The 24,623-nt window shown below is 41.5% G+C and overlaps 1 protein-coding gene across 1 annotated transcript in view; it reads left to right on the forward strand.

Annotated features, from left to right (window-relative positions):
- The first annotated feature begins 2,563 nt into the window (after positions 1-2,563).
- Positions 2,564-24,623, forward strand: part of MSL2 (MSL complex subunit 2) — a 32,028-nt gene continuing 9,968 nt past the window's right edge. Inside the window, exon 1 of the mRNA XM_055569619.1 lies at positions 2,564-2,905. Within this exon, the coding sequence (XP_055425594.1) occupies positions 2,764-2,905 (142 nt within the window). The 5' untranslated portion in view covers positions 2,564-2,763. The remainder of the gene's footprint in view (positions 2,906-24,623) is intronic.

Raw genomic sequence — 24,623 nt, forward strand, 5'->3', positions numbered from 1 at the left:
TTATTTAAGAAAAAAAGAAAACCAGACTTTTAAGAGAGTGAATTTTATAAACTATTTGTCATTTTCTAGATAAGATGACCAAATACATTTTGCACAGCTTTCTTTCACAAAATTAGGAAAATAGATTATTTTTAACACTTCGTACTAATAGTATGCTAGTGCTTCCAAAGAAAATGTCCTCAAATGGTAATAGAATTTATCAGAGGCTATATGGGTTCTGTTGCTACCTTAACTCTTCATTTCTACTCTAAGTGGCAAGCCTCTAAAACAAAAATGTTTTTGTCGCAAAAGATTTACATACTTCATAAATCTTCGTTTGCAGACATGTTGAGAGCATTTACTAAGCGCAAAAAGTTATGCTGAAGAGCTTTGGTGTATCCAGAGATAATGATTCCTACGCTGTTTCTATTTTTAAAGACGGTTTTGTTCTTTTGGAGGGGAGGGGAGTCAGACGTTAAATTAGGGTTTTGTTTTTATCTCAGTGACCTTGGTCTCCTGCAAAAACAGGAGGTCAAAACTTACTTTAAAAAACAGGTAATACTTCCAAGGATTTGGGTTCTAAAGCAGGACCATGGGTTCTTTATCTGTTTATACAGAAGTCGAGTCTGTTAAAGGACAGAAAAAGAGATTCGTTTTGTTGTTTAATTGGATTCCCGAGAGCTCAGTGCCCTGGAAAGCTGGGCTGCTCACGTCCGTCGTTCTCCAAGCACTAGGAGAAAGAGCCCGCTCTGACGGGTAGAGAAGGTGGGCGCGGGCACCACCGCTTCAGACGGCCTGCTCCGGCCTTAGAGGCCTCAGGTGCCGTCGACGCGGGCCGCGGCCTCTAAAAAGCCCACGCCGCCCGAACGCCCGCTGGGCGCGCGGCCACGTCGCTCGCCACCTCCCTTCTGAGCCGGGCGGGTGCAGGCGAGCGGCGGCAGCGCCCTTTCGGCCGTCTGGAAGCTCGGTTCCAGGAGAAAGGCCGCGAGGGCGGGGCTTGGGGCGGTGCGGAGCTTTCTCCTCACCTCGCGGTCAGCCCGGGCGAGGAGAGGCCGCGTGGGGCCAGGGCGGAGCGTCACATGGCGCGACCCAGCCGGGGCTCCGCGTTGGCGGACACCGAGGAAGCCGTGTAGTGCGGGAAGCCTACAACCCACACCGAGGAAGGATGGGTCAACTAACGAATGTTTCACCACAGCCCACACGCCTAAGAGGGAATTTGAGAGCGCATGGGGGAGGGGCGGGGAGAGCAGGCGGTTCACCAGGAGCACGCTCCGTACAGAGAGCAGCAAAGTGGAGAGTCAGGCATGCGCAATGAGCTCAGGGTGGGTTGGCAGCGGGGAGGGGCTGGTGTGAGCGGGCTGATGTGTTTATCCGGTTTTCTGGGTGGGCGCTCAAAGCGCACGCGTCAGGGCGAAAGGCGGCGGAGCTGGGTAGTGGAATGCGCATGCGCCGAGCGAGCCGGTAGCTCTGGGAGGGTGTGGAGGGGGCTCTTAGAGGAGAAGCAGGGGAAAAGGGAAGCGAAGGGAAAGGAAAGGGCGGGGGGAGGGGTGAGAACGTGGTCTGCGCATGCGTGCGAGCACTAGCGACGACGGCGGCGGGGGAGTCTCGGGGATGACAGTGGCTTTGCCCGTTGGGGTAACGGTCGTCGTCGCCGGCAGGGCCTGAGGCGCCGCACAGCCCGCGGGATCCATTCAGGCCGCAGCAGCCCGGGCCCTACCGAGCTAGAGTGGCGCGTGGAGTCGGGGTGAGGGCGGCGAGGCACGAGGGGAGGGGCCTGCGGCGGGGCCTTGCTGTGTGCGCTGGGCGGCGGCGGGGCCTGTCGGTGTGAGCGCTCGCCTCAGCCGCGGCCGGCCGGGCGTCGTGGGCGGTGGCGGCCGTGGTGCTTGGCGGAGGAGGCGTCCGTGTGTGTGGCGCGGAGAAGATGGCCGGGCAGTGAGGGGGCGGCGCTTGCGCCTGGTGACCTCGGAGTGAGCGACTGAGGAGCGAGGGGCGCCGCCGCGGCCCGGCCGGGCCTGCTCCCCGCCCCCTCCCGCCGCCGCCGGCCCGCGCACTTCCTCCCCGGCCCTCCCCTCTCGGGCGGGGGCCTCCCCTAGCCGCTTCGCCACCTCAGGGAACAGCCGGGCTCTAACCGCCGGGGCGGAGAGCCAGGCTCAGTCCGGGCCCCGCGTCCGATATGGAGAGAGCGGCGGCGGTCTCCGCCAGCCGCAGCAGCAGCGTTCGCCGCCGCCGCGGCTCGGTGCACTAGATCCAGGAAGCCGACGTCCGCGCTGCCGTCCTTGCCGTCGCCGCTGCCTCTGCGCCGGGCGCTGTGATGGAGTAAGGGCCCCGCAACCCGTGAGAAGCGTGCCCGCCCCTCGGACCGGGCCGGGGCCTGCTGCCGCGCCCGCCAGCCCGACCACAGGAGGTGCCTCCGCGTCCAGAGATGCAGCTCGAGCGCAGGCCGCCCGCCGAGCCGTGGGGCTAGACTGAGCGCCGCCTCCGCCGCGTTCTGCGCCCCGCGGCCGCCCGGGACGAACTCGAACGCTGGTTTCTCCCTCGCTTTTTTTTTTTTTTTCCTACTCGGTCTGCAAGTCTCAGGGACGGAGGAGGGGCGCCAGGGCCCCATGTGTGGGAGGACTGCTTCAGCTCCACAAACTTGTACGGATTTTGGCTACTACTTTGGCCAGTGGTTCTGCCCCGATTTCCTCCGAATTGTTACAAACTCGCTGTTGTTCCCTGGCTGCTTACAAAGTTGGATCCGGAATTTCTCTTCACCCGGGAGCCAACGGTGTCGAAGCGTCTGCAATGAACCCGGTGAATGCTACTGCTCTCTACATTTCCGCGAGCCGCCTAGTGCTCAACTACGACCCCGGAGACCCCAAGGCGTTTACAGAGATTAACAGGCTCTTGCCTTACTTCCGACAGTCCCTCTCGTGCTGCGTTTGCGGTGAGACGATTTTTATTGTTCCCTTTTCAATGTGGTTTAAAAAAAAAACAAACATTCCGGGCGATGGTAACAGGAACGGTTTGACGGCCGGGTAGTTTGTATTAAGCTTTTGTTACTTGTGTGGTAGTGCAAGGTCTTTAGTTTTGAAACTCGCCAGAGGACTTTTGCCCGGCATTTGAGATAGAACCTTCTAAACCGCCCTGTACGGCGGCCTCAATGTTCAAAACTGTTTAATTCGCCTTAAGTCAGCTCTGTACCATTTCTGGTGGTGGGTTTTGTTGTCTTTTTTTTTTTTTTTTTCCCTGAAAGGGGAAATCATGCATGCTGCTGCCTTAAAAAAATTTTTTTTTCTTTTACTCTTTCGATAACAGAACTGACAAAACACCTACCTTGGTTAAACCTGGTTTACACATGTACATGTGGCGTGTTTGCATTTCGCCAAACGTGTTAGGTGTGGACGATGGTATAGCGGGTGAACTCGCTGCGGAACTTTCCCCCCAGGTTCTTCTAATGCTTTGACAGCTTGACGGTAAACGATGATCCAGGGCAGACTGATGGTACTAAGTGCTTTTTAGCTGGTGGGGTTTTTACAGGATTACATTTTCTTTGGCTTTACTTTATCGTGGCTTGGTAGAAAGTGATTTTAGGTGTTTTTGTTCAAGAAGTATTAGTTCGTGCTGGGCAGGATATTTTCCAAGTTATTTTTGAGAGATGAAGTTGTCTAATATTAGTGTTTCCAAAATGGTAAGAACTTGTGATTATTATCGAAGTAATTGAAACTTATTTTTCAAAAACACACCTAGACTGAAAACTTATTAATATAAAGGAAAGGGCAACTGGCAGAACCAAAACAAAATAGTAATACTTCACATTCTTATTTCTCCAAAACTTCTGAGGTTTTGTTGATCCACTTGTTTAGTCAGAATTTGAGAAATTCGGTCGTTTCAGGCTTTTACTTAAAGATAAATTTTGCGATGGTAGTGGCTGAAGGGAGAAATGGTATTCATCTGAGATTCAACATTTTCTGTATAGCTCTGGGGCAAAGCACGGAGGAGGGTGCAGAAAAGGTGAAGAGGGTTTTTTTTTTTTTTTTGCACGTCAGGTACTTAATTTAATCTCATAGACATTTAAGTAACAGTGTTCGAATGTGATTAAGTGCTACGCTCACTGGTAACGGAGACTTAACCTTTATAGAGAAGCAGTTGCCCTGGGTAAATCAGATAATTGCCCCCGGACCTCCGTTTCTTAACGTGTAAAATGAGAGCTTTGGGCTAGATTCCCAGTTTCCTTTCTGCTCATATTTTACAAATATAAGAATTTGCTTGATTTCGGCGTTCTATCCCACCTCATTCTCCCTCTCTTTTTTGTATGGAGTACTTTATTTTATGCCTTCACAGCTTTTGATAGTCCGTGGAATGGGGAGATGGGGCTGCTGTAACAACTTTTTACACAAACTTTTCTGGGAGTGGGGATTGCTACTGTGGTAATGTAGAGGGCATAAGCCAGCCCATCCCGACCTGCTAGAACTGCAATAAAGAGTGATGTCATAATCCAGGTAACACTTGAATATCTGGTAGGTCTCCTTTTTACAAGATAGAGGAACTTAGCTCTCTAAGAGGGAAATGGTAGTTTTGAAATAGTGTAGGTGCTTGGTTCTTATCAGTAATTTCAGGACAGCTGTGGTCTAATTGAACATTTTCTAGAGCCTAACCTGGATTTTAAAAAATGTTATTAAAGCTACATTAGAACCTTTTTTAAAAACCAGTTTGACAACTCAAAAAGGAAGTTTTCTGACATTGGGGCTTGGTATTATTCCTTTTTCAAATGTCTCTTTCCCGTCATTCTATGGGAGAGATTTGTGGGTTCTACTTTGCCTTTATAATTAAGTAGCCTGCATAAGATTTCAGCATTATAGGTGTAGGTTCAGTTTTTTCCCCTTATCTCTTTGGATGTAAGTCTGTGGTTATCAAGAGATGGGGAAAAAAAAATTGTTATTTGTATTCAGAGCCAACATTTTTCATTTTTGTACCAGATACTATCCTAGACCCTTTCTTCTTAGCTGAAAAGTAGTTATTTCAATTAACAGGGCATGTGCAGTCTTACTTAATAAGGATAAACAGATATGTAAAAACTAAGTTTAATTCTCTTGGTGCTTTAAATAGGAAGTTTGTTTCAATAGGTCCTTCAGTGTCTGACCCAGTCCTACCTTTTCAGCTTTGTATTCAACTGCCCTCATATATAATTTCAGTCAGTTTAGTATTTTTGTCTTTTCAAACGTACATACCTTATGACTTCCTCTTTTCCCCACCTTTGCACTCTGAAGTTCCTTCTACCTAAAATATATTTCTATTCTGTATGGTCTCCTCCTCAGTGAATTCTTTGTTCTAATCATAGGCACTTTGAACTCTTGTAGAGCAGTTTTTATATAAAATTATTCTATCTTAGGGTAAATACTAAGTTTTTGTACATTTTTTGTGTTCCTTCTGCCTCATTGTTTCCTATCCAATGACTTACTTGCATGTAGGTGTTTATGACAGATTCAGAGGAAGAAAGTGAGGAGGTGGGGAGGTAAAAATCCTAACTTTGCTACTTTGCTGTCTAGGCAAGTTATTTTAACTTTTCGCCTGAATTTCCTCTATGTACAGAAGGGGGGATAGTTAGGCCTTCTTCAAGTTTTGTTTCTCCAAATCTGTGTTATATGAGTTTATTTTTAAGGGGGAAAAGCCTTTTGAACCCATGAGAACAAGTGTGTGGACTTGCTGTCTGGCTTAGCATCCTGCTCTTGCAGAGAGGTAGAGAAAGGTAGGGGGAAGTGAGAGATTGAACTCGCAGTTCAAATATTGTGAGTGAGTGAAAGTTGCTCAGTTGTGTCCTACTCGTTGCGAACCCATGGGCTATACAGTCCATGGAATTCTCCAGGCCAGAATACTTGAGTGGGTAGCCTTTCCCTTCTCCAGGGGATCTGCCCAACCCAGGGATAGAACCCAGGCCTCTGGCATCGCAGGCGGATTTTTTTTTTTTTCACCAGCTGAGCCACAAGGGAAGCCCTTGTGAATATTGTGAAACCTTGAGTATTCACTGGAACTACAGGTTTTGTTATCATTGTTCTTTGAAATGTTAATAAGCTGATTATCACTGCTTGTTTTTCAGTTCTTTGAATGTTTAAACTTTCTGAAGCTTCTGGTGAATGGGATAGCAATGCTCCAGAGAGTTATTGTTGTTTCTAGGCCACAGACAGTATTACTGTAGGTACTAATTTTGTGTCAGTTTTTTCCCTTTGTTATAAATGTTGAGCTTTATTATTTTGTCATTTGTCTTGAAGTATGTAGAATTTACTTCTGATGGCATGAGACTTCATAAATTCTAAGGATTTTAATTTTTTTGTTAAGCTTTTAAGTCCTCAAATGGTGTAGTAAGTTTGATATGTTAGAATCAAATAACTGTTAGAACTGGAAGGACAAGATAAGTGAGTGGAAAAATATTACTCTCTGACATATTTGGAGTCCTGTAAATTAATCATGGTCACATCTCTACTCAGGGACGTGAATATTTCCCTGATGTTTTAAATTCTATAAACAAAATAGTTTTGGCTTTTACTGAATAGTTGTGAAACTTTTGGATATCCAGTTTTTCATTTATAAAATAGAAAGTGGCTAGTACCACTGACTTAGGCTGACCAACTTTTGAATGTTACAGTCTTAAAAACCAAGCCCTATTTTTTCTTTCTACTGTTAACTCTCACATTGCATTACCAGGTAGGTGGTTCCCTGAGGGCGAGAATCTTCCTGGTCTTGGTCACCTCTGTAGCCCTGCACCTGACAATTACTGGCTCAATGAGTATTGTTGAATGGATGAAATTACCGTTAAATAGAACAAGGTTCAAAGTAGGAAGGATGTGCTTTCAGAATAAAGTGATGCCTTAAAATTAAATAGATTTAACTCTATGAAAGATGACTTTCATTTTCCTTATTTGTCTCATTTGGGCATTGTTTGTGGGACCAGCTTGGAATTAGTGCAGTAGATGATCTCAAAAATCTCTTTCAGTTCTGGAATTCTGATTCTTGAAGCGAAATACTTTGTCTTTTGACTGAGTAAACAATTTATAAATAGCAAGAATCTTCTAAAATGAAGTTTGAACATGTAGCCTGGAGTGACTTAAACTATCTTTTAGACAGTGGCTGAATTTAAAGCCATTTGTATAATGTAAGTATTACACTAATTTTTCAAATTTTTATTAATTTATTTGGCTGTGCAGAGTCTTAGTTGCAGCCCATGGGATCTTCCGTGTTTGTTGAGACAGGCGAGATCTTTGGTTGTGGCCTGTGGAATCTAGTTCCCTGACCAGGGATTGAACCTGGGCCTCCTGCATTGGGAGCACGGTTTGCCACTGGACTACCAAGGAAGTCCCTATGCTGCTGCTGCTGCTAAGTCGCTTCAGTCGTGTCCGACTCTGTGCGACCCCATAGACGGCAGGCCACCAGGCCCCATCGTTCCTGGGATTCTCCAGGCAAGAACACTGGAGTGGGTTGCCGTTTCCTCCTCCAATGCATGAAAGTGAAAAGTGAAAGTGAAGTCACCCAGTTGTGTCTGACTCTTCGTGACCCCATGGACTGCAGCCTACCAGGCTCCTCCATCCATGGGATTTTCCAGGCAAGAGTACTGGAGTGGGTTGCCATTGCCTTCTCCGAGGGAAGTCCCTATACTGATGTTTTATATTTATGTTTGTTTCAAGTGTGAGTTCATTTGATACTGTATTTTTTTGGTACCTAAAATCACTGTAGTACAATTTTTTTATTTTAAGTGCATAATATAAATATAAAACTTAACCACCTTAACCTTTTTATTAAAAGTTAATTTTTGGTTGTGTTGGATCTTTGTTGCTTCTCGTGACTTTATTTTTGGTGAGTAGGGGCTAGTCTTCATTGTAGTGTGCGGGCTTCTCATTGAGGTGTCTTCGCAAAGAGTCGGACACGACTGAGCGACTGAACTGAACTGAGTGGATTTCAGTAGTTGTGGTGTGTGGGCTTAGTTGCTCCAGAATCTTCTCAGACTGGGGATCAAATTTGTGTCCTCTGCATTGGCAGGCGGTTTCTTAATGACTGGACCACCAGGGAAGACTGTTAACAATTTTTAAATGTATAGTTCAGTAGTGTTGAATGTGTTTACATTGTTGTGGAACAGGTTTCCACAACTTTTTTGGTCTTGCAAATCTATGCCTAACGAGCAGCCGCCATTTTCTTTCTCCCCCCGCAACCCCTTGTAACCACCGCTGTACTCTCTGTCTTTCTGAATTTGACTGCTGTTACTGATTCCTCATATAAGTAGGATTATATGGTCTTATATTTGTCTTTTTTTTGACTGGTTTATTTCACTTAGCATAACGTCTTCAAGGTTCAAGCATCAGATTTCTTTCCAGCTTTTGGCCACAGCACATGTGGGATGGTAGTTCTCCCACCAGGGATCAGACCCACACCCTTTGTGTTGGAAGCACAGAATTTTTACTACTGGGCAGCCAGGGAAGTCCCAGGATTTCTTTGCTTTTTAAGGCTTAATAATAATTCTCATGTATGCATAGCACATGCTTACTTTATTCATTCATCCACTGTTGAATGTTTGAGTTGCTTCTACCTCTTGACTGTTGTGAATAGTATTAAAAACATGGGTGTGTAAACAACTCTTTGAGACACTGCTTTCAATTCTTTTTGGTGTATATATACCCAGAAGTAGGATTGCTGAATTGTGTGATATTTCTGTTTTTATTTTTTGAGGAACTCCATACTGTTTTCCAAAGTGGTTGGTACCGTTTTACAATTCTGCTGGCAAAAACAGCGTTTCCAGTTAGTTTCTCCATGTCTTTGCCAACACTTGTATTTCCTGTTTTGTTCTTGATTTTTTTTTTAATGGTAGCCATTCTGATGGGTGTGAGATGATCTCTCATTGTGCTTTGTATTTCTCTGGAGGTTGGTGATTTTTGCATATACTTGCAGTTGTATATCGTCTTTGGAGAATCACTGTTTTTTTAAATCTTGAAAATTTTTATTTTGCTTATAAAGTCTTTATTATCAGTTGTGATGTTCTCAGTGCTGGAATAAAAGATGAATTAAGACACATAGCCCCAACCATATGTTACTCAGTGATATGGGAAAGACAGATAAGTAAACCAGCAATTATTGTGTGTTAGAGGCACTTATACCAAGTCTCAAACATTATAATAGAATACTCATATGTTAATTTTGTCACACATGTAAAAACCTTAGAAATTAATAGAGTGGTCCTGTCCCCCCCACCCGCCTCGCCCCCAACTTGTTTTTGAATAGCTGTTTGGGTCAAAGTTTGGGCAACCCTGATTGGGGTTAAAGCAGAATTTGGTTTACCAGTTTTTTCTTGGAACTTAAAGTTTGCCTCTGATCTGGGAAGAATTCTTTGCCCAGTCACCCATGTAACTCTGCAACTTTTTCGATTGTAGTCTGCCAGGCTTCTTTCTCCATGGGATTTTTCAGGCAAGAATACTGAAGCAGGTTGCAATTTCCTCCTCCAAGGGATCTTCCCAACCCAGGGATCGAACCCACATGTCCTGCACTGCAGGCAGATTCTTGACCACTGAGCCATCGGGGAAGCCAAAGGAAGAAAAGTATTTAGTATTATGTGTTGGCAGATACTCTTATTTTAGATATATTTAACTGTTGGTTTCTTTTCCTAAGAAAAATCTCCTTTTTACAGTTTACCATTTTAGTATTCTAAAATTATTTCTAAAATGTTAGTTCCTACTTGGTTATGTTTGAAAAGTCAAAGTCTCTCAGTTGTGTCCAACTCTTTGCGACCCCCATGGACTGTAACCTGCCAGGCTCCTCTGTCCATGGAATTCTCCAGGCAAGAATACTGGAGTGGGTTTCCATTCCCTTCTCCAGGGGATCTTTCTGACCCAGGGATTGAACCCAGGTCTCCCACATTGCAGGCGGATTATGTTTATGGACAGTGAAATTGCCTTAGGGAAAGGATGCACTATGCATTTTTGTGGATGCTGAGTGAGAATAGCTTTGATCCACAGCCCTTTGTCATAAGATAAAACCTACTGAAAATGTAGTAACGATTCAGGGCAGAAACAGTATGGTACTGTAGAATTAAGCAGCAGAAACTGTTTCAGTCTAGTGGGATCTAAGGGTTTCCCAGTGTCTCAGTGGTAAAGAATTCACCTGCCAAGCAGGAGATGCAGGTTTCATCCCTGGGTCAGGAAGATCCCCTGGAGAAAAGTGAAAGTGTTAGTTGCTCAGTTGTGTGTGACTCTTTGCGACCCAAGGACTGTAGCCTTGGGCTTCTCTGTCCATGGAATTCTCCAGCAAGTTATACTGGAGTGGGTAGCCATTCCCTTCTTCAGGGAGGATCCCTGGATCAGGAAGATCAGCTGGAGAAGGAAATGGCAACCCACTTCATTCTTCTTGCTTAGGAAATCCCATGGACAAAGGAGCCTGGCAGGCTACAGTCCTTGGGGTCTCCAAGGGTCGGGGACATGACTTAGTAACTAAACAGCAGCAGTAGCAGTGAGATCTAGGAAGTTTGGGGCTTGAGCTGGGCTAAGAGGAATGGTGAAAAATGAACATTTTCAACAAGACTTAAGAGAGAGAACATTTGGCTTGTTTAGGATGCAGAAAATCAAATTTATTTGTAATGAGTCCTTGTAGGGGAGCCCATCTGTGACCCATAGTGGTAACTCAGGGGCCTTTTGTGGGAGGGAACCTTGATGTCAGGCTAAGGAATTTGACATTTACCATATGACTTGTTCTTCACAGTGTGTTCTATAGGTCACCAAATCAAACCCACTGAAAGAGATTGTTAAAATACAGATTCCTGGTTATCAGACTGATTGAATTGAAATCTCTGTGGGCAAGGCCTTGTAATCTGCATTTTCTCCCCCCTCCCCCATATGAGGAGCAGAATTTGGAAATCCCTATTAACCTTCGAGAAATATTTTTAAAGTAGGAGAGTGATGTGATCAAAACTTTATTTTAGAAAAGATTAGTTTGGGGATGGAATTTAGGATTGATTATTGGAGTAAGGTGAAATTCAATTAGAAAGGATAATATGTATCCTTGTTACTGAGGCCTGAATAGTGATGGGAGTGAAGAGGCAACACCCTAAGATAATGCAAAGGGAAAATTTTGTCCTCTTTATAGTTATAACATTTTAATTTTTTGATATATACTGTAGTATACTTTGTTTTTGGCTAGGCATATTTCACTGTGAATGGGCTAAATAAGATACTTCCTCCCGTTAAATTTATAAAAGTACTAAATTTTACAGATAAAACCTGGCTTGTCAGGTACTTGGGAGAGGTTTCAGTTAAGGTAGGAATTAGTGGAGAAGGAAGTGGCAACCCACTCCAGTACTCTTGCTTGGAGAATCCCTTGGACAGAGGAGCCTGGTGGGCTACAGTCCATGGGGTTGCAGTCGGACAAGACTGGGCAACTGACACACACACAAAATTGAGGAGATACTTGATAGTGCAATACACTTCATCTACTCTCCTATCTCCTGCAGGAAGCAGGATGGGGCCGGCAGCACCTGGGAGGCAAGATGGCTTCTCCCCACCCCCCCAAATCCCTTCTGGAAGTCTTGGGGCCTCAGTGCCTGCAAGAGCTGCTCCTGCTGCTGCTGCTAAGTCGCTTTCAGTCATGTCCGACTCTGTGCGACCCCATAGACGGCAGCCCACCAGGCTCTGCCATCCCTGGGATTCTCCAGGCAAGAACACTGGAGTGGGTTGCCATTTCCTTCTCCAGTGCATGAAAGTGAAAAGTGAAAGTGAAGTCGCTCAGTTGTGTCCGACTCTTCGGGACCCCATGGACTGCAGCCCACCAGGCTTCTCCGTCCATGGGATTTTCCAGGCAAGAGTACTGGAGTGGGGTGCCATTGCCTTCTGCCTTGGGCAAATAAAAGACTAAGTTGTTTACTGGCAAAAAAAAAAAACCAAAAACAAAAGATAGGAATTAGGACCAAGTAGGCCTGGGGAGAATGAAGAAAAGGATGAAACAGTAATGATTTGATGATGCCTGGGAGTTGGGATTAGTGAGGAAATATTATTGGAAATGTGTTTAGGAAAGGCTAAAATTGAAACACTTTAATTTTGTGCCCTTTCCTGGAAACCTTGATTTTAAAATGATCTTATATGCTTTTTGGTATAGTAAAACAAACAATATAGCTTTTGACTCCTGGGATTGTGGTTTTCATTCTCTCAAATTAATTTGAACATTCAGTCCTTTTTTTACAGTCCTTGTTTTCATTACATTGATAGTATACCATCATTAATTGGTTAATGCTTTATTGTATTATCTTCTCTTGGAGTCCACCTGGCTATTTTAATCTATAATTTGATTTGTTTTTGTGAGTTCTGATTAAATTTTATCTTTTATGTTAAAAGATAGTGTTTCAGAATCCTTATTCTAATTTATATTTCTCTCTGTGTCCCTCACCTTTGAGTTTTCTTCTTATCCATTTAGTTTATGTTATTGTCTTTTCTCTTTTAAACATTACTTTTTGTTGTTTCCATGTCAGGAAATTAATTCAGATAATTTTTTCACTTTAATTACTGTATACCTGGCCATTTTCATCTTTTCCCTGTTCTGACTCCATAATATTTTAGCAGAATTTTTCTTGTTCATTGCCTTTCTGCTCAGAAACATCTGGCTTTGTCAAGCTATTTTTATCTAGTTTTATAGCCTGCATATTTTGTGTATGTTGACTTTAGTTTGTCTATTAATTAGCATTTGCCCTTTAAAAAAAGTAATTATATTTCTGGCTGAGCTTGTTCTTCATTGTTGCAAGGGCTTTTTTCTAGTTGCAGCAAGCAGGGGCTACTCTTGCCTCTCATATCCATAGCTTCTCTTGGGTTGTAGAGTATGTGAACTCAGTAGTTTTGGCATGTGGGCTTACCCCACTGTATGTTGGATCTTAGTTCCCCAGCCAGGGATCGAACCCATGTTCCCTGCTTTGGAAGGCAAATTCTTAACTAACCACTGGACCACCAGACAAGACCACCTTGAAGTTTAAATCTCTGTCTCCTTTTCTCCCAGGTGGCACAGTGGTAAAGAATCTGCCTGCCAATGCAGAAGATGTGGGTTCAATCCTGGGTCAGAAGATCCCTGTCATAGGAAATGCAACCCACTCCAGTATTTTTGCCTGGAAAATTCCATGGACAGAGGAGTCGGGCAGGCTACAGTCCATGGGGTTGCAAAGAGTCAGACATGACTGAGCTACAGAGCATGGCATACACTCCTGTTGTGAAATTTGGGACTCTGTCCATATATAATATGGGATTATAAAATTAGAAGGGAGCATTCCAATTCAGGTATCCTTGTGATGGATTTCTGAATCCCCTCCACAGTTAATTAGTTGGTTGCCCAGCTTATGAGTCAGCTTTTTCAACATACGACATAAGATATGACTGGCATATTCTTTCCACCAGAATGTCTGAGTGTCTCAGAGATCTTTTAATGATGTCATTGAGCTTGCCAGTTCAGTTTTTACATAGATTTTACATGGAAGGTTATTCTTCCTAATGAGAATTTATAAAGCTTTAGACAGGAAGATAAATTGTAAAGCCATTTTCTTCACATCAAATAATCCTTTCTGTAATATTCTTGAAAATTCGTCCAAGCCTTTTCCTGAATACCTCTGGGGTAGGGGTAAATTTTACTCTGCAAAATAGCCCTATCTGTTTTGAACTGTAGAATTCTAATGTTGAGATCTTGAATTATTTTATGAAACCATATCTGGATAAGAATCACTGTTGCTTTATTTTGTTTGGCGTTTGGGATAGTTATTGGTTCATGATGTTTATGGTCAACTAAAACATTTTCATAAGTTGGTTGATGGTGTTGTTTAAATCTTCTCTGTCATTACTGATTTTCTGTTTTGTAAATTTTTGAGAGATGTTGTTATCTCTAGCTGTGATTATGGATTTAGCAGTTTCTCTTTGGAGTTTCTGTCAGTTCTTGCTTTGTGTATTTTGAAGTTCTGTTTTTAGGTACATAAAATAATTCTGAACATATGGAATATAGATAAGATATATAATGTAATAGCTATAGAACATAGTTGATCAACATCAACTTGATTTTTAATGTTCTGGTCTAATCCTGTCATCTATCATTTTTAGTTATGTTGCTGTTTGGTTTTCTACTCTGCATGGGTCATATTTTTCTGCCTTTTTTGCATACCTAGTTAATTTTTTTAAAAATGTATTTTTGGCCATGCCATGGATGCAGGATGTGGGATCTTAGTTCCTCTATCAGAGATTGAACCTTGTGCCCCTTTCGATGGAAGTGTGGATGGAATCTTAACTACAGGACTACCAGGCAAGTCCGTACCTGGGTAATTTTGATTGGATGCTAGATACTGTGAATTGTACCTTGTTGGTAAAATTTTACCTTATGGGTGGGTGTTTTTCTCCTATTCTTGAGCTTTGTTCTTGAGAATGAGGTTAAGTTACTTGGCAGATAGTCTGACCCTTGATCCTTTTGAAGCTTGTTTTTTTTTTTTTTTTTTAATTAAGGGATAACCAAAGCCGCCTTTGGGGCTGATTTTCTGCACTACCTCTGAGGCAAGAACCTTTTAACTACTCTGATGCCTCGTGAATTATGTGGTTTCTCACACCAGGTGGTGGGAATAAGAATTGTTCTGCTGCTTTAGAGTTACAGGTATTGTTCTTTTTGCTCCTTTCTGGAGGTTTCTCTCCATCCTGGGGTGATTTCCTCATACACACGTGCTAATAATTTTTTACTCAGCTGAAGATTTGAAAAGGGCCATGTATGAATCGGCATTCTTTCACTGTTCAGCGCTCTTATCTCTGGTGTTCTCTGCCCTGAGGCATCTAGCTGCCTTAGCACCCAGTTCTGTCTTCTCAGCCCAGGGAGACCCCTGGGCCTTGTCTTGGTTCTCTCTCCTTGTGCTGTGGCCTGAACATTATTTCTAGACAGTAAGCTGGGACAACTTAAGTTGTTTGTTACTCCATCCAGGGATCTGTGGAACCCATTGGACAATATATGTGAAAACCATTGTTTTGTCCAGTTTCTGTTTCAGTTAAAAGAATAAGTCTGATTATTCCAATTTGTCTGGAAGCAGAATCAGATTAAATACAGTTCTTTAGTTACACTTAGCTACTTAGGTGCTTGGTAGCCACATGTAGGTAACAACTACCTTATTGCATATGTAAAATATTTCCATCATTATGCATAAAACAGTTCTACTGGGACTTCTTTGGTGGTCCCGTGGTTAAGACACTGCACTTCTACTGCAAGGAGCACAGGTTCAGTCTCTGGTTGGGGAACTAAGATGCTGCATATTGTTGGTGGCCAAGAAATAGAAGGAAAAAAAATAACCTTAAAATAATAAAGTTCTACTGGACAGTGCTAACACAACTAAAGAACTTAGGTTTATTCCTGAAAGCTGTGGGAGGGAGCATTGAAAGATACCTTCAATGTTTTCATCTCAAGTTTTGATTTTTAAAACATTGAGTCCTTAAAACATTATGAACAGATCACTGGAGCTCACCACTATAGACTTAAAAAACAACTTTCCCAAATCAATGAATTGGGTTCAAGCAGGTGTTTCACAGTATTCATTTAGTGAAGTGAAGTGAAGTGAAAGTTGCTCAGTTGTGTCCGACCCTTTGCAATCCCATGGACTATGTATAGTCCATGGAATTCTCCAGGCCAAAATGCTGGAGTGGCTAGCCAATCCCTTCTCCAGGATATCTTCCCAACCCAGGGATCGAACCTAGGTCTCCTGATTGGCAGGCTGATTCTTTACCACTGAGCCACCTGGGCAGACCTCATGTAGTAAAAGGTTTCCATTATTTAAGAAAAGGGAAAATAACTTTTTTTCTTCCTTTAAAATGAGGCAGTTTGAGATGTCAAATGACTACTGGACCAAATCATGTGCCATACTAGTGAATAATTTTGCCAAATCCTTCTGTTGTGAGGGTTTTAAATTGTTCTCTTACTTCAGTTCAGTTCAGTTTAGTTGCTTGGTCATGTCTGACTCTCTGGGACCCCATGAACTGCAGCACGCCAGGCCTCCCTGTCCATCACCAACTCCTGGAGTTGACTCAAACTCATGTCCATTGAGTTGGTGATGCCATCCAGCCATCTCATCCTCTATTATCCCCTTCTCCTCCTCCTGTCTTCAGTCTTTCCCAGCATCAGAGTCTTTTCCAGTGAGTCAGTTCTTCACATGCTGTGGCCAAAGTATTGGAGTTTGAGCTTCAGCGTCAGTCCTTCCAATGAATATTCAGGACTGATTTCCTTTAGGATGGACTGGTTGGATCTCCTTGCTGTCCAAGGGACTCTCAAGCGTCTTCTCCAACATCACAGTTCAAAAGCATCAATTCTTTGGTGCTCAGCTTTCTTTTTAGTCCAGCTCTCACATCTGTACATGACTACTGGAAAAACCATAGCTTTGACCAGATGGACCTTTGTTGGCAAAGTAATGTCTCTGCTTTTTAATATGCTGTCTAGGTTGGTCATTACTTTTCTTCCCAGGAGCAAGCATCTTTTAATTTCATGGCTGCAGTCAATATCTGCAGTGATTTTGGAGCCCAAGAAAATAAAGTCTGTCACTGTTTCCACTGTTTCCCCATCTGTTTGCCATGAAGGGATGGAACCAGATGCCATGATCTTAGTTTTCAGACTGTTGAGTTTTAAGCCAACTTTTTCACTCTCCACTTTCACTTTCATCAAAAGGCTGTTTAGTTCTTCGCTTTCTGCCATAAGGGTGGTGTCATCTGCCTATCTGAGGTTATTGATATTTCTCCTAGCAATCTTGATTCCAGCTTGTGCTTCATCCAGCCCAGCATTTCTCATGATGTATTCTGCATATAAGTTAAATAAGTAGGATGACAATATACAGCTTTGACGCACTCTTTTCCCCTGTTTGGAACCAGTCTGTTCCATGTCCAGTTCTAACTTTTGCTTCCTGACCTGCATACAGATTTCTCAAGAGGCAGGTCAGGTGGTTTGGTATTCCCATCGCTTTAAGAATTTTCCAGAGTTTGTTGTGCTCCACACAATCAAAGGCTTTGGCATCGTCAATAAAGCAGCAGTAGATATTTTTCTGGAACTCTCTTGCTTTTTCGATGATCCAGCAGATGTTGGATATTCTACTACTTAGTTATGTGTTAATGTTTTTTTAATTCTTAGTAATATTGTTTTAGTTTTTTTAGTTCTTTGTATATCTACTCAATGGTCCATTGGTTAGGGACAAGAAACATTAAGAAAATTAAGTTGCTACTGAAATACTAGGTAACAAGGAACACAAAAACACTGATGATTTTAAGTATCTGGCTCATGATTATTATTGCCCCTGTCTGTAAATTGTCTGTGTTCTGTTAATATCCTGTATATTAACCGAGTATAGGTAATTATCCAAAAAGAAATATTAGCAAGAAAAAATAGTGATATATACGTGTATATATTCTCAGTCGCTTCAGTTGTGTCTGACTCTTTGCAACCCCATGGACTGTAGCCAATCAAGACAGGCTCCTCTGTCCATGGGATTCTCCAGGCGAGAATACTGGAGTGGATTGCCATTTCCTACTCCAGGATATATATATATTTGGCCTTTTATTTTTAGAGAATAAAGACTACGCTTGCTGTGCTACTTGAAGTGTTTGTAAATACCAAACACTTCATCATTTAGTAACAGAACACTAAAAGTTTTTCTAGTGAAAGATGAATTCCAAATTCCAAGTCACATTTACAGTTTTGTCCTTGTATAATGTGTTAAATTTTAGCCTATGTTTTTGACATTTGTGCAAACAACTCATTTAAAAATAGATATTGGGGGGATGTCCCTGGCAGCCCAGTGGTTAGGACGCTGTGCTCCTATTGGGCTTCCACTGCAGGGTGCAGGTTGGGGAACTAAGAACCCACATGTTGTGTGGTATGGGCCAAAAATAAAAAAGATACATTGCCAAAATGCATTTTATTACATAATTTAAATAATGCAAGATGTAGTCCTTGTTAATAGGAAGTCAAAATTTGTATGTTTTATTAAAATTAACTCATAGTATAATTTTTGATAATACTCTGATTTTAAAATTTTCTTCTTTGAAACCATTTAATCACATTTCTTAACTGATTAGAAAATTGTCCAGGTTGAAAGATGGCATCAAGGCAAAAAAGGTAAAGTATCTTTAATCCTGGTTGTGGATCAGAATTTGTTAGGAAGCTTATTCAAAATACATATTCCTGGGCAGTCTTGAGTCAATCTGGAGAAGGCCATCTACATAATTCTAATACTAATCTCTGAATAAGAGTACTGCTGTCTTTGAATTCTTCTTATGTGAGGTTTTATAGGTGTACTTTAAAAAATATGTATGTGCCAATAAATTTAAGTAATATGGAATTAAGCAAGGGCTTCCCTGGTGGCTCAGTGGTAAAGAATCCACCTGCCAATGCAGGAGACGCAGAAGATGTGGGTTTGATTCCTGGGTTGGGAAGATCCATTTCTTAGAGAAGGAAATGGCAACCCACTCCAGTATTCTTGCCAGGGAAATCCCATGGATTTCCAAGAGGAGCTTGGCAGGCTACAGTCCATGGGGTCATAAAGAATTGGACACAACTAAGCGACTAAACAACAATATTAAACAAGCAAGTTTCTTGACAGTTTTCAGTTTTAAGACACTACTGTAGATTTTGGGATGCCTTTCCAGGAGGGTATTAAAGCAAACCTATTACTGCATTCTGGTATAATGAAACACCAGTTTGGGAAATTTGGATCTAGCTTTATGTTGATTTATTCAGTTAATGTTTGGTTGTTCAGCGATGAATCAATTGTGCCTGACTAGCCTGCTTTATCTTACTGCTAGTAATTTAATGAGAGATCATCATGGCTTTGCTAAAATATGAAAATAACAGAATATTACAAAAGTGCTCTGTAACCACAAAACACTCTATAAAAGTCTCCTCTACATAATTATAAGATAAATGGTGTCTGGCATTCTTTTAACATCTTACTAGAATATGAAATGAGGTAGGACTTGAGTTTATGACTATGCTGTGGTTTATATATCATCCATTTAATAATTTATGGTGTTTGGTCTTTTAGTTTATAATGGTAGTTGACTGGTGAAGCCTACTTACCTTGTGTCAACTACTGACATCACCAAGAGTATCAGGAAATATTTTTCATAGTTTTACATTGACTAAAGACATAAAAGTTAAAGAAGCTCTGAAGTTTAATTATTCAGATGTTCAGTAAACAGGTTGGCTTGAGTAACATTCATACTTTTAAATTGCAGTATTTAACAGTTGATTTGCATTTTTTATTATGCAGCAGACTAGTTGTAATCCTTTTTCCAAAACTGGAAACGCAGACTTTGTGTCTTTTTTTCTTCTTTTAAACCACCCTCCTCCCACCGCCACTCCCCTGGTGTACATAATTAGCTGTCACTGGTCTGTCAGTGAAGTAGTGCTTATTTAAAGTGATGTAATGAACTTTAAAATAATTACTTGATCAAGCAGTCAAAATACATCTGTGTCACCATTTTTAGTGATTGATGCATATCTATCATCATACTCCCTGATTTTAAAATGCACCTTTTCTATCATACTGTGAAATTATGGATATTTGTGCTAGATATTTTAAAGAAAAGTTTACAGGTCTGTGAAATCTAGATGATCAGGGGCTATAATGGTGGTTTGGGGCATAGCTGCTTGAATATTTAATTAAACAACTAATAATTTCCTTGAAATTTTAATTCGTTTGGATTTGTTGACTTTTTGAGGCATGCATTTGCTTTTTTTTAAAATTTGCTTTTTAGTTTACTACTAAAATTTATGCAAAACTTTAAAGGAACATGTTTTAAGTGCTGCTTAATCAAAAATTTAAAGAAGAAAAACAGACCTGGATAAGCAAGCTCTGCCAAGAGGAAAATGGAGCTGTCTTAAGAGGGTTCTCTAATCTCATTCATTTCTCTTTGATTTGTGCTTATTATTCTTCATAGTAGCACTCATGAATTTTGCCTAATGAAAAGATTTGTAAGAGGTTTAGACTTCAACATATGTTTGAAAAAGGTATATTGGGCACAGGTGTTATAAGACTAGTAACAAGTTTTAAAAAGAGCAGTTTAAATTGTCTAAAAATTAATTTATCTATGCCCATTTGCTAAGTGATACATAGGATCTTTTTATGGTATTGTAATTTTTGTTCTTAGTTGAATCCAGATTATTATTCCCATGTGTTTATGTATCTAGGAGATCTCTTAATGTTGTTTCAAAACATACTTTACGTCCTTAATTTTGGGGTGTAATTTTGGTGCTGTAATTAAGTGATGTAGAAAGATCCAAGTATTCTTTATTAAATGCACAGTGCTTGGCACAGAGCTGGGCTTTAGAAGTTACTGCTTAAGTGATTAAAGAAAGAGGAATGTTTTTTTAATTGAAGATAGCCTAAACAATTCTTCATTTGAAAGAGGTGAAGAATGGGGATACTTAGATCAGTAGGTTGAATTATGCAGAGATTATTGACCTTTGATTGATTATGCAAAAGTTATTGACATCAGTAGGAGAAGTATATTTTCCCAGTCTTTTTTTTTTTTCCTCTTCAGCTAAGACAGTAAAAGAGATGATTTATTTTATACAAGTTACATTTAGTCACAACTGAGTACAGAACTAGTCCAGAATATCTCAGGTCCAGGGCAAAGGACCCAAAGGGACTGCTTTGTTATGAGCAAGGTGGGTCTCTGAAAGGTGGTCTAGGCGATTAGAATGGCCATAGTGTTCCAGATAAATTGAGACACGTTCTAGATTGTAGGCATGCAGTCCAACAGTTTATATGAGTGTCCTTGGCCCATTGTTTCCCTTGTTTTTGGCTTCTGTGGGTGTACAAGTTCACTTGGCCTCTGCCTCATCTTTCTTTTGCGCTTTAGCCTGCACATTTCTTCTTCTTCCACTTAACTTGCACCGTGTGGAGGTTTCTCAGGATGATGCTAAGGCTGAGAACTCTCCCAGTCTTTATATGTGCCTTGATACTGCTGTTGGAGATTGAATCTAGGCTGAATGGATATAACTCAAAGTCAGCATAGTTATTCTCACACCACAGGAAGAATAGGGTGTTTGTATATACTGGGGTTCATTAGCATCAATTTAATGCTACTACTAGCTTTACTTTTATAGATGAATTATAATACGTTCAAAAGTGACATTGCTTATAAAAACCAGCTCATCCTAATCATAAGAGTTTAATATGTACATATTTACTTATTTTATATACTTAGTGTTATGTGCTCTTGCCTGGAAAATCCCATGGACAGAGGAGCCTGGTGGGTTGCAGTCCATGGGGTTGTGAACAGTCGGACACAACTGAGCGACTTCACTTTCACTTTTCACTTTCATGCATTGGAGAGGGAAATGGCAACCCACTCCAGTGTTCTTGCCTGGAGAATCCCAGGGACGGGGGAGCCTGGTGGGCTGTCGTCTGTGGGGTCACACAGAGTCAGACATGACTGAAGTGACTTAGCATAGCATAGCATAGCATGTACATAGAACGTTTAATATATACACACATAGTCTTTAGTTAAGATTTCTCGTGCTGTAAATTCATAGACTGATGTGTAGTCTGGGGTTTTTGTGTTGGGCTGTCTTCACAGAGGAGATAATACAATGCTTTATATTATCATGTATGTTCACTTAAAGCATTTAAGATTAACTTTAAAAATAGAGCTTGGTGTATAAGAGAATCCAGGCAGGACTCTTGTAGCTCCAGTTTCTATGCAGTAAAGATTTCCTCACCCTCACGAAACTATTATTGGTCATCCATTCTCCCCTTTGTTTCACTCTTCCTGCCTCATTCACTGTCCTTACTGCCAGTACCCGTTCTGTCTTGTACCTCATTCCCTCAAAAGGTTTTATATCTTGTGGTTGTTGATTCTGCTATGCCTAATTTCAGTAATTACTCTTTTTGATAAGTGAAAACAAAAATTGTCTCGGTGGATGCCGTGGACTTAATAGCAGATGTATGGATGCTACCTGTTAAGTAGAAAGAATACTAAGATTGGGAATCAATAGACTAAGCTTCTGTTTCTCTTTGTAACTAGCTGTGTAATTGTATGGAAGTCCATCTTGGTTAAAATGAGACTGTGGAACAAGTTGATTTCCAAGGTCATTCCCAACTCTAATGTGCTTTTTATGATTCATTGAACATTTATTAGGTGCTGGCTTATGTGCCAACACTGGCTTAAAGATACAGAGATAAATAAGTTTCTGGCCTTGAGTAAGTGGAGAAGGCAATGGCAACCCACTCCAGTACTCTTGCCTGGAAAATCCCATGGACGGAGGAGCCTGGTAGGCTGCAGTCCACGGGGTCGCTAAGAGTCAGACACGACTGAGCAACTTCGCTTTCACTTTTCACTTTCATGCACTGGAGAGGGAAATGGCAACCCACTCCAGTGTTCTTGCTTGGAGAATCCCAGGGATGGCGGAGCCTGGTGGGCTGCCGTCTCTGGGGTCGCACAGAGTCGGACACGACTGAAGTGACTTAGCAGCAGCAGTGAATGGTGACAGTATAATGTGATAAGTGCTATAATAGGATGTGCAAACTCCTTTTTGAACAAACTGAGGGGCAGCAATTAAGGGAAGGTTCCTCTTGGAGGTCATAGTCAAGTCATTTCTTAAAGAGTAAACAGTTTACCATGCAAGGAATGAAGAAGGTCTTTATAGGAAGAGCAAATCACAGAGGAATGAGTAAGCAAGCATTGCTTGTTTTGAAATGCCCAGTTTGTTGGGGCTAGGTGAGTAGGGGCTAGATTCTGAAAGGCCATATGCCATTCCAAAGACTTTGGGTTTTAAAGGTTACTTGAAGGTGTTTTTAGTTGTTCCTTTGTGAAGTATTTTGTAAAGAAGAAAGATCATCAGATTTATGTTTTAGAAACATCACTTGCTGGTAGTATGGAAAATGGACTGATGGAAGCAGGTGAAGTTAAGTCAGGAAGATATGCTATAGAGAACCCTTACAGTATTCAGGATGAGAAATGATGAGGGTCCAACTAAGGCAGTATGTTGTTTGGAGTGGGTGTGGGTAGGATGGGCAGTGGGGAGAGAGGGAGAATATTTAAATATGTAAAGCTGGTAAATTTGAAATCATGAAAAAATTGGGGCAAGTGAAAATATGCAAGCTTTCATTGAGTTTTATTTTGAAACTTTTATAGAAAATTTCATTATACAAAATAGAACTCGAATATCCCTATCCTTTCAACAGTGGTATTCAAATGTAAAGCTTCTGATATACTATAGATCTTGCTGTAGAATCTTAGCATCATGAAATTTTGGAGTTAGATCTTAGATATTTAGTCACTTTATAACTTTAAGAAACGGGCTGCTGCTGCTGCTAAGTCGCTTTAGTCGTGTCCGACTCTGTGCGACCCCATACACGGCAGCCCACCAGGCTCCCCCGTCCCTAGTTAGTCATTTTTAAAGGCAGAAATCATACACTTTTTTTTTTTTTAAACTCAAAATTCATTAGATTGGGACAGCTAAAATGACTAATTGTAGTGGTTGTCATGTATACACTACCCAAATCCCCACTTTAGGACTGAAGGATTTCATTTTCTTAGTTACTGGGAGTGTTACTGGAGTTGTCAGACCTCCCTGGGAATTGCTGCTGGCTGAAGAGAGACACTAACCCACACTTACATTCCCTTCCTTGGAGTATCTTGCATCCAACGACTAGTCCATTAAAGACCTGGCTCTCTTGCCAGGACAACCTTGAAGAGCCATCTCAGCTTGAGAGCTGTGGGGTTGGTCTGAGGCCTTTGCTGTGATAGATCCCGGCCTAATTTGTTCTTCTGCCCCTTCCTTCCTTGCCTGATAAACTTTCCGCTCTCTAACGTCTCACCCAAGAGTTTGAATGTCTAGGAACTTGATTTCCAACGCTGATGAACTTTAAAAACTTCTTTTGATTTGTAACAGATTTGTCAACTTTGAAGGATTTAACATCTATCGGTTTTTCATGTTTATGAGAAATATTCAGGTAAATGTTGAGTCACATAATAATGTAATGAAAGGATGGAAAAAAATTATTAATTTGTGTGTGTGTGTGTGTTGTTCGGTTGTGTCCAACTCTTTGTGACCCCATGGACTGTAGCCTGCCAGGCTCCTCTGTTTGTAGAATTCTCCAGGCAAGAATACTGGAGTGGGTTGCTGTTCCCTTTCCAGAGGATCTTCCCGACCCAGGGATTGAACCCGACATTGCAGGCAGATTCTTTACCATCTGAGCTACCAGAAAAAAAAATTCATTATCAGAACATGTTTTGGTATGGAACAAAAAGGAAAGTAACTTTTATAGTATGGTACACTTTTACCAGTGGTATTCTGAAGTGAATTAATTACCACTGGCTTTGTTAAAACTTGGTATCACTTATGAATTTAGAAGAGTTTGCCAAGACTGACCATATCCTTGCTTGCTTATACCAAGGAGTTGTGCCTATTCCTTGTACAGAGAAAGGGGCAAGCTGATTTGAGACCTAGTTGTATAGTTTGCCTATTTATTTTGGTGCTGTGGGCCTTTTTCTCAAACTTAGGCTGCTTTGTTATTTTTGATGCTGGCAGTGGTTCTTGGTAGAGCTAGGGCATGGCAACAGATCTTAGCTTTGGTATATTAATATTGCAGAAGTAGTGATTTGAATGATCTATGTTAAATCTGTTTAATGAAAGGAACATTTTATGAGTACCCC

This window comes from Bubalus kerabau, chromosome 2 (genome assembly GCF_029407905.1).
Source record: "Bubalus kerabau isolate K-KA32 ecotype Philippines breed swamp buffalo chromosome 2, PCC_UOA_SB_1v2, whole genome shotgun sequence".
Classification (NCBI taxonomy): Eukaryota; Metazoa; Chordata; class Mammalia; order Artiodactyla; family Bovidae; genus Bubalus; species Bubalus kerabau.